The following is an 11,360-nucleotide window of genomic DNA, read 5'->3' as shown; positions in this document are numbered from 1 at the left end:
TTATAATCGAGACTACATTCTATTTCGTTAATATTTTGATTGCGTTGAAATAAATTAGAATAATGATATAGAATGCATTACCTGTCACTTTTCAATTATTTCAATTTCAATTTCAATATATGGAAAAAATCGATATAATTTGATCGCAAAAAATATAAATTTGAATTGAAGAAATCATACCATCATCAACTTCGTAGACCTTGATAAGAAATTACATATTTTAATGCAGAGAAGTACAATAAATACTTCTAACCCATTAAAATTCGTTTATTGAAAATTACAATATGAAACTATCTTGTACATGATCAAGGCAAGTTATAGTAATTGCAAAAAAATTGGGAATGAATTTTTTTATATATCTTTACGTTTTAAAGGTTTCTGAACATTTTGGCATACCTTACAAGAAATGGATGTATTTTGTGTGTATATTTTATTTGTAGTTTTTACCAGAGGCAGGTCTAGCCGTTCCAAAGATACGGGGCAAAGAGTGACAAAAACGGTAACTCAGTTTTTAAGAGAACGAAGGTCTCCAAAAATTTAAAATTTTTCGAAAATCTAATTGTTTCAAAGTTTAAAACAAAACAATCTTTCAAAAGATTTAATTTTTGGTACGGGAAGTTCCAGCAATTTGCCTTGAGGCACAATGTTATATACCACTAGTTTGAATTTTCATTATTAACTTAAGCGTTGGTAACATAAAATAATTCAGATAAATTGCATAACACAGTGACCTTAATCGATGATGTCACATCGATCACCACCATGAGATCAGAACATGTATTAGATACACCTGGAATTAAGAAAAATAATTAAATTCTGATATAAATTTATTTAAATACACTCCATCGTTTACTTACTGAATTCTGAAACTACAATCTCGAGTTCCAGCTACACAAATACACTAATAGGTTATGACCATCGTGAGAATTTAGTCTGGCAAATGGTCTTAAGAAAAAATTTAAACTATAGAAAATAAAATATATGCCATCGATAATATTCACACAACACATATTACGCTTGAATTATTTCTATTAGCTACTACAAATTAAAATAATACACCAAAATACTTAATTAACGCACACAATATTGATATGTACTGCCGCCAAAGTAATGGCACAAATGAGGACCTCTAACTAAAATCAAGGTCTGAAGTAACTTTTTTTACTCCTAGCGGTGAACAATGAAACTAGACGTTTCAGTGTCAAAAACTTAATATTGCATAATTTTGGGTATTGGTACATAATATCGTTTTCCTTATTTGACAGAAATCATAGAATGCTATTACTTCGTAGACAGGTGTGCAAGACCTTGTAGAAAGGTGACAATTTATAATTTTTAAGAAATTTTAAATTGCCAAATGCCATACAAGTAATTTTCAAAATAATTTTTTGGCTAGTATTATACCTAATTAATTATTTACTTCAACACTTTTCAATTATCTTAATACAATATTAATTTTTTGTGTTTCCCGATTTGATATCAAACTGAAGATTTTGTAATATTTTTTTACTTAATAAATGTATAAGAGACTTGCTATGGTATAGAAGCCTTAATTATTAAGGCTAGCACATTTTTGCAATCTTTAATTTGAAATTCGGATAGTTTTTAATATTTTTCCAAATTCTGTCAAGTAATTAAAATAATGCTAATATAAGTACCTCCTCCGTAAATGTATATAATTATTTCTTTCTACAAAATTTAGGTTACAAACTTTAATTATTTTAAATATTTAATAATTTAAAATAATATATATTACTATTATTCCATATATTACTATTATCCCATTGGGTAAATTATAATAATAGGCCAAAAATTGAAAATGAAAATGTTTGCAGGTCATCACGTTTCAGAGATTTCTGAACATTTGGGCATACCTTAAAAAAAATATTTGTGTGTTTTGTGTGGTCGATTCAACCGATTTAAATGATTCAAAAAAAGGAGCTGAGTCCTATTGATAAGGAAACGTGCTGATTAGTTTTAGGCAAAGGCAGGTCCAGCCGTAACGGAGATACGGAGCATAGAGTGCAGTGAAAATAGAAATAGATTTATTGAGAGAACGGAGTATCTTATTTTTGTATTTTATATTATCCAATTTGTAATGGGGTGATTACAAATACGTGAGAAAAGTGGTGATTAGGTTTTAGCAAAGGCAGCTCCAGCCATTTCGAAGATACAGAGCTAAATGTAAAATATATCGGATTTTGTGAGAACTAAGCATCCGATTTGAATGATTAAAAAAACTTTCAGCTTTTGTTGACAAAACGATTGCTTATGGAAAAAACAATTATTTTATTTCGAAATTTAAATTCAGATTTAAATTTTAATTCTTATAGATAGCAATATGTTTCCAAGTGAAAATAGCCCTCACCGGCATTGTTGCACCATACTTGCCCTATTACAGAGATTGTAATAAAAATTTATCATACAGAGATGTGACAACTGTTTGGGTTGCCATCTGTAATAAAACAAACGTAGTTTGTAAGATCTTACTCACAACAGCTCATAGAACCCATTAGTTCTGATTGCTGTTCAAATAAAATTAAAAAAAAAAAAAAAAATTTAATTCTGGCTAAAGTTGTAAGGCTCACTTATATATTTTAAATAATTAGTTTTAACTCTGTAATTCAATTTATATATTCTTATAAATATTAGACAATTTTACAGTATTCATAATAATCTATTTGAAAACATTTATTAATTCTCGAGTGTTTCGTTACGGTACGGAAAGTTCCAGCAATTTACCTTAAAGCACGATGCCATACACCACTAGTTTATATTAGAATTTAATATTATTACCTATATTTACATCATCCCAAGGTGTTGTAACCAGTTACAGGAACGCACATGAGTTAACTGTGACAGTTTATTTACTCAGAGAAAAAAGTTACTCTCGCTTTTATGTGGTTAGATCAATTTAGTAGTAAGTAAATGCAGTCAGGGATTGAAAAACTTTTTACAAATTTCAGCTTAGAAAAAAACGAAAATGAATTGGGATAATAAGATGTACAAATAAAGTTGTAGAACGATAATATGAAAAACAAAATATTATTGGCATTACCAGAGAATTTAATTTGAAAAAAAAAAGAATTTTGATCTTATACTCAAAAATATTATAGATATAAAAATAAATTATAATTCACATTTTTGTGACAGATTTATTTTGACTAAGTTACACATATAAATATAATGTTTTAAACATTAATATTAATTCACACCCTTATGTATAGAAATTTGTCTGTAATAAAGATTTCTTAGATAATTATCAAAACTAATTTTAATAGTGTATATTTTATTTTATATATCGTAGCAACTTGTATGAGTGATGTAGAAACAGTAAAAATTAATATTTTATTTTCTTTACATATTTTTTCAAATATTCGTTTGCCCTATTCATCCATGGTTAAATTGATCTGATTATTTAATTGGGTTTAAGTATACAGATTAGTTTTCAATTTTGCTCTATAAAATATTGCAATTAAATGTTAATATTTTACCTATAAATTAAATTCAATTTGCACTGGCTTTGCAATTATTATTTATGTGATTAGAAGTAATATTAGATAAATTTTGGTTTGAAATAGTAATGATGAGTATGAACCAATTCATTAGTTTTGAAAATGTATTGAAATTTTTCTGCAAAACATCTAAAATGTATCTATACCTATCAGTAAAAATAACTCGTACCTTTAGGCAAATTGCTGAAACTTTCCGTACCATAACGAAAAATTCGAGAAATATTAAATATTTTTGAATAGATTATTATAAACACTGTAAAATTGTTTAATATTTATAAGAAAATATATAAACTGAATTGCAAAGTTAAAATTATCTGTTTAAAGTATACAAGGTTTGGAACTTTAGCTAGAATTAAAATTAAAATCTGATTTTTTTTCGATACACAAAAACATTTTTTTTGAAAAAAACATTAAATGTTTTTTTTTCTAAAAGCAATTGTTCTGCCAACACATGCAGAAAGTGTTTTGAATCGTTCGAGTCGGATGCTTAGTTTTCTCAAAAACTGCCATTTTTTGTACATTTAGCTTTGTATCTTCGAAACGGCTGGTCCTGCCTTTGCCAAAAACTAACCACCACTTCTCACCATCATTACAAATTGAATGCTTTTTAGATCATTCAAATCGGATGTTCAGTTCTCCTAAAAACTCAATTTCTATTTTTTGCACTATTTGCTCCATATCTCCGCAACAGCTGCACCTGCCTTTGCCTAAAACTGATCAGCACATTATCCTATCAATAGAAATCGAATGTTTTTTGAACCAATCAAATCGGCTGATCCATGCGCCTGAAGAACTGAACGACATAATGCGGACACACAAAAAACAAACACACATCAATTTTTTCTGAGGTATGTCAAAATGTTCACTTTTAAAACATGAAGATATGCAAAAATTTGTATTTTCGATTTTTTGGCCCATAACTATAACTATTATAAGCTAAATAATGCTGATTAAGAAGATTGTCAACTAAAAACCAATTTGATTTTAAATTAAAACCATTTTGTATAAAGATGGAATATAATATGAGTGTTATAATTCAAAAATCTCCGTCAAATTTTCACTGCAATTCAAATTCGTACTCCTTAAATTTGTGTAGCAAAATTTGAAGAAAGCTCCATAAATAAAAACAGAAATCGTGCATTAATATAAATCTTTCGTAAGCATCTGTTTGGCGATTCCTGGAAGTTGTTACCTACGAATTGCAAATATATTTAATAACCGTGTAAATTGAATAATATCGTATATATTAATGAAATAAGAATGTGTGATAAATAATTTTGTATTCTGAAATCTAGTCTTTTGTTCTCGGATTAAAAAATGTGGCATGCGCCAACTGTAGCATAGGTGCACTCATAACCATCTCGAATGAAAGGAAAGGACATGCGAAACAAATAAAACCATCGAACAAAAAACTATATCGTGGCAATGGCCGTTGACTCGATAAAGAAAGGCTTTCTATATATAAACTCAAAGTAGATAGTTCGAAATTAACAGTCACAACCCATCAGTTACACGCCAAACATCGAACACGAGTGGCGAAATGAATATTCTGGTATGTACCGATTCATATGAAATTATAAAGTTCTTAATATAGTGCCGTCTGTGAAATGGATTATAATTGTGATAATTAATATTTAAATTAGACTCAAGTAAAATCTTTTTTAAAATAATAATTTGCAACAGTGATTGTTAACAACTAATATGGATCTTAATTTTCAAAAATATTTACTTTAATATCACAATGTTCTTTGATATCAACGTTATAATTTTGATCTTTAATATATAGATGATATATAAATTTTTATATTTTTAAATAAACATTTATTAACATTATTTAAAATAATTGAATATAAATATATTGATATTGCCTAATGCTTCTACCACAGAAGAGCATAAAATTTCACTTCTTAAAAAAACAACGATCTTAAATATTATCTTTTTTTCTAAATAGTTTATATCTAAAACCAAAAATAATATTAAAAAATTATACAAATCAAACATTATTGTTAATATTTTTAGTTTCTGTATATAAATCTTATTTATTGCTGATAAATAATAAATCACCATTATATTACAAATATCCATAGGTCATTATCGTTTGTTAATTTTCAGTTTCTATTATATTTAAAATATTTTTTATTATTTTCCATTTCCAGATCATCGCCACCACAGTTGTGGTTTGTCTGGCTACAGCCCACAGTATAAAACTACAAGAAGGCACGACTTACGATGTGCAAGAAGATTTAGGGTCACAATCAGGTTCCTTAGAAGGAGACCAAAGTTCACTCTCATATTCAATTTCTGACGGAGGCTCATCCGGTGGCCATGAAAGTTTCTCCTTTGGCTCGTCTGGCGATCACGGTGGTTTATCTCTAGGTTCTTCTGGCGGTGGCCACGAAAGTATTTCAATCAGTTCTTCTGGTGGACACGGAGGATTTTCTCTTGGTTCATCAGGCGGTCATGAAAGCTGGTCACTTGGATCTTCTGGAGGTTATGGAGGTTTATCACTAGGTTCTTCTGGAGGTCATGAAGGACTTTCACTTGGATCATCCGGTGGACATGGACTGTCTTTAGGATCATCTGGAGGTCACGGTGGTTTCTCTTTTGGATCATCTGGTGGTCATGGCGGTTTATCACTCGGATCATCTGGTGGTCATGGAGGTTTATCACTTGGATCGTCTGGTGGTCATGAAAGCCTGTCATTAGGCTCATTTGGTGGACATGGTTTATCTTCGGGATCTTCCGGTGGCCATGAAAGTTTATCACTTGGATCTGGCGGTCATGGTGGCCTTTCATTAGGATCCTCTGGCGGACACGGATTGTCCTTGGGTTCTTCTGGTGGACACGGTGGTTTATCTTTGGGAGGTCATGAAAGTATATCATTAGGATCCTCAGGAGGACATGGTGGTTTATCATTAGGATCCTCTGGTGGACACGGTGGTTTTTCATTTGGATCTTCTGGAAGTCATGGAGGACTATCACTAGGATCATCTGGAGGTCATGATATATCCATTTCAGTTAGCTCATCAGGAGGTCATGGCGGATTATCGTTAGGATCTTCCGGCGGACATGGTGGATTGGGAGGACATGAGAGCATATCTTTGGGTCATGGACATGGAGGATTATCTTTGGGAGGAGGAAGTCATGGTGGTTTATCATTTGGAGGAGGTGGCCATGGAGGCTTATCCCTTGGAGGTGGTGGCCATGGAGGATTTTCACTTGGAGGTGGCGGCCATGGGGGATTATCTCTTGGAGGAGGTGGCCATGAAAGCTTGTCATTAGGAGGCGGTCATGGTGGCGAAGAGGGGTTTGGCCATGATCTCTTAGGACGTGAAGCATTAAAAAATTTTGACCACTCTTTTATTCATTTGGGAAAATTTTCAGGACCTAAGAAACTCCCCCCAAAAGTTGTCCATGTAACAAAAACCTACGCAATTAAGGTAAATCAGATAAAAAACATATGAATAAAATATTAATGTGTCTATTTGGATATAAATCAATTAATGTAATTTCAGGTTCCGGTTCCATACCCAGTCAAAGTACCTCATCATGTACCCTACCCAGTACCAGTACCAAAACCATACCCAGTTCCAGTTGAAAAAATCGTAAAATTACCTGAATCCCACGGTTCCTCCGATTTTGGATCTAGTGGCTTGTCTGGAGGAGACCACGGCTCATCTGGATTTAGTTCTGGCGGATTTTCAGGTGGGGATCATGGTTCCTCGTCTGGATTCAGTTCCAGTGGATTTTCTGGAAGCGATCATGGGTCATCCGGCTTTAGTTCCGGAGGCGAATCTTCTCATGGCGACAGTTACGCACAAGTAGCGATATCTCAAGGATACAGTTTAGGCGGCGGTAGCAGTGGCGGAAGTGAAGGTGGACACGACTTTTCTTCATCATCAGGATCTGGATCTGATTCTCACAGTGGTGGTTTCTCCGCTTCATCATTCTCAGGAAGTGATCACAGCTTTGGAGGCTCCTCTGGCGGTGGAAGTTATGAACATAAATCATAATTTCTTAGCCCAATTCCAATCAGACACTCGATCAAAAAATTTAGTACATTTTACTGAATTTTTTGAAAATAAACTGTGATCATATACAGTTTTATTAATGTATATACGAACTGATTAATTATTAATGTTGATTTACCTGATGTATTGTTAAATTGCTTTTGTTTTGTTGTTTTATATTGTTTGTAAATAAACGTTTATGCAGTTTGAATTGAATGATTGAGAAATTGTTTCATTTACTATAATATTTGGAAGAAACTGATGTAATTATGTTAATATCATCCATCTGATAAAAGCCTTGAAATAATGGGCTTCGTGTCTATTTAATAGTAAAATTTACATAAAGAGTGATTAATAAAAAAATATTTATAAAAATTAAATAAAGTATTCATTAAAAATTTAAAATACTATTATTTAAATTTAAATAATTACTCAATTAATTAAAATTTATTATCTAATGATGTGTATACATTAATTGATAATACGTAAAACTATGCACAATAATAAAGTAGCCAATAATAAATTATTCTATGTTACATTTAAAAAGAACGAATAAATTGTTCTTTTTGTTTGAAGTTTTATATAAAAACCAAGTGAAAGTAACATGTTTGCGAATAGAATGTCAACATCCGTCTAGGCGATTTTTTTTACAATATTGCAATTACTTGTTAGGTAAGGTCTACGATTATATACTTGATAAGCTGTTTATTTATAATACTCTTTTATATTATTTTCTAATAATTCAAATAAATATATTAGTAATAGAAAATGAAATAATCAAACAATTCTAGAGATAAAATCGTTATATTGCAATAAATCTAAACCAAAATTTCAATACAATTGATGTACATGTAAAAAATATACAAAAAAGATATTTTTGAATAACTTTAAAAATATTTTATAGGATTTAATAATTAAAAAAAAAAATTATATTATAGACAATTTTTGGCGCAATATTAACATTCGAAATAGATCAAGTAAACTGAATAAAATTCGTTGATTATAATTTTTTTAACTTCCCATAGGCCAAGTTATAGTAATCGCAAAAAAATCGTAAATGAAATTTTTTATATATCTTTACGTTTCAAAACCTTCTGAACATTTGGCATACCTTAAAAAAATGGATGTATGTGTGTGTGTTCGGATACAAATTTTCGCCGACGATTTCGGGAACACGGATGAAGTGATTTGAATAATTCAAAAAGCATTCGATTCGTATTGATAGGGAGGCGTGCTGATTAGTTTTTGGCGAAGGCAGGTATAGTCATTCCGAAGATATGGAACGGAACGTCCGATTTGAATAATTCAAAAAATATTTTAATTGTATTAACAAGATGAAGAACTGATCAATTTTCATAAAGGCAGGACTAGCGGTTTCGGAGATTTAGTAAAAAACGTAAAAAAAATGCCATTTGGCAGTCAAAAAATGATCATTAGACATATCCACATCAAATTATCAGATATTTTAACAATAAGTATAAATTTTGTTTACATTTCTGTGGGTTCCGTACCAATGTTTACCTGTTAGACGGCGACGCGGCGCTTACGCGCTTCGATTTTTCGTCTCTATGCAGTTAAAGCAGTACTATTGCTTCGAAAAAATGTTCTGAGTTTCCAAGATATTTCAAAATAAATTTTTCTTTAAAAAATTTTTTTTTCAAAAAAAGTAAATTTTTGTCAAAAATTTAGTTTCTCAAAAATCTAATTTTTCAGAGTAATTTTTTTTCAAAAATGTTAATCTTTTAAAAGAAAAAATTTTACGGGTACGGGAAGTTCCAGCAATTTGCCTTAAGTTCATCCGTCCATTTATTTGTCGTTTCTTAATTTATTTTTTCCTACAACAGCAGCAACAGGAACAAGGTAAATTATCGTTTATCACTTTTTGTTGGATTTATTGCATCTGGGTTAGTTTTACCAAAATAGTATTATAATGTCAATCATAATAAAATAAAAAGACGTTCTGTTCTATTACATTACTTTGTATTAAATTGAATTACAAGTTCGAACTTAAACTTTCTTATATAATTTTTATCAATGTAATTTCAGATATTCAAATGTTTTACATAGCTAATGAACTAATAAAATCAAAATTTATATAATTTAATTACCAATCACTAAAAATCAATTATTAAGTACTTGTATGGTCCCTAAATTTTGATCAGTTCTTCCATAACCATCATAAGCAGTTCCTATAAATCCAGTTCCATGCGCGAAATCCAATTGAGATGCAGGAACTGCTTTTACGAAGAAATGTCCTTGGATAGGATTATTATCAGCTGGATTCGAATAACGTTTTGTGACCAAAAGTGGATATTGTTGTTGAACTTGCTGAACTTGCAGAACTGGTACTGCAACTTGCCGAAATTGGACAGGTTGGGCCTGGTAGACTGCAGAAAGTGGCTTTGTTACTTGAAGATGGTACACCACAGGATGAGGCACAGTTACTGGTACTTGGTTGGTGATGATAGTGTGGTCGGATATGACACGTCCAGTAAAAGTATCTAAAAATAATATTTACTGATATAGTTTATTTGAAATAGAACTTAAACAACACGTTTGAAATTTGTTTCTACTGGCAGTTTTTTGGCAGATCCACTTTTTTTTATTCGATATAAATTACAAGCTGTTAGTATAGACATTTAGTAATTGTGCTGATAAAATAACATTAATTTTGTTATAAGGCTGCCCAGTAGTAGGCCTTATAGTAGTGAAGTTAGTAGCTTATAGCAAGTTATTTTAAGGCGTATTTTCTTCATTACATTATAGGATTACAGAAAACAGAACAAAAGAGAAAAACGCAATAATAATAATAATATAATAATAATAATGACAATAATAATAATAACGATAATAGTAATACTAATCATAATAATAATAATAAATACCAATAATAATAATAATAAAAATAGTTAAATTCAGTAGTATAGTATAAGCTAACTTAGATCTATAGGGTTAGTTCTATAAGTTGTGTTCTTTTGAGTCTAAAAGGATGAGTATGTCATATAATTCTGTAGCTAATTTATTTGAATGATATGATATTTGATGTTTATAATTTTGAGCAACTTTTCTTATTTCCTCTTCGACTTTGAATATTAATGAATTAGCCACGTAGGGGCATACCTTGGAGCTGATATATTTGTATAAGTACTTTATTTTGAAATCTTTGAATTATGGCTAAATTACTTGTCTTGGCTGCACCCCACAGTTGCAGACCATAGGTCCAGGCAGGTTTGATAACAGTTTTGTATAACAGAATCTTATTATACGTGGACAGATCCACTTTAGAATAAATTATTGATGTTTTTGAATTTTCAAAAGTAAATGTTGAATAGTAACAATATGAATAAATGGTAATATGAATAAAAGTAATAACAATTTTACTTAATAATATCCTTAAAACGCCTAATTGCTTACCGAGAAATATAAAAATTATAATAATTTTTAAAATTTAGTCTACCTGTTCCGGATGGATTATTGGTATTGGTGTTCATATTACTATTAGCAGATGCAAAACCATATCCAAAATCAATTAGACCTCTTTTATCTTGCTTTCTAGAGTCAAAAACTATAGATTTTTTAACTGAAGTCGTAACCTTAGAACTTTGGTCATCTCCACACAAACCACAGCGACGGACACCAATAAGATAGCTAACTATATAAAGATAAATTTAAAATATTATTTAAAATAAATGTAGACTATTAATAAAATAAATCTTACTTGTAATTCCATGATGATTCTTTTAGTACAATGTGATGAGATTTTAGAAAACTCGTATTTATACGTAAACATCTAACAATGAAATAGTTATCAGAAACATCTCTAGGCTATTTTGCA

The 11,360-nt window shown here is 30.3% G+C and overlaps 1 protein-coding gene across 1 annotated transcript; it reads left to right on the top strand.

Annotated features, from left to right (window-relative positions):
- Nucleotides 1–5,840: 5,840 nt before the first annotated feature.
- Nucleotides 5,841–7,547, top strand: LOC113373889 (loricrin-like). Its single transcript, XM_026614154.1, has 3 exons — nt 5,841–5,862; nt 5,970–6,955; nt 7,031–7,547. Exons 1-3 carry the CDS (start codon nt 5,841–5,843, stop codon nt 7,526–7,528), a joined length of 1,506 nt encoding a protein of 501 aa, XP_026469939.1. The 3' UTR covers nt 7,529–7,547.
- The last annotated feature ends 3,813 nt before the right edge of the window (nt 7,548–11,360 follow it).

The sequence above is a fragment of the Ctenocephalides felis genome, unplaced genomic scaffold, assembly GCF_003426905.1.
Source record: "Ctenocephalides felis isolate EL2017-DRISC unplaced genomic scaffold, ASM342690v1 CF-g0.4_SCAFFOLD_01604, whole genome shotgun sequence".
In the NCBI taxonomy this organism is placed as follows: domain Eukaryota; kingdom Metazoa; phylum Arthropoda; class Insecta; order Siphonaptera; family Pulicidae; genus Ctenocephalides; species Ctenocephalides felis.
This window is presented reverse-complemented; position numbering and strand designations above follow the sequence as displayed.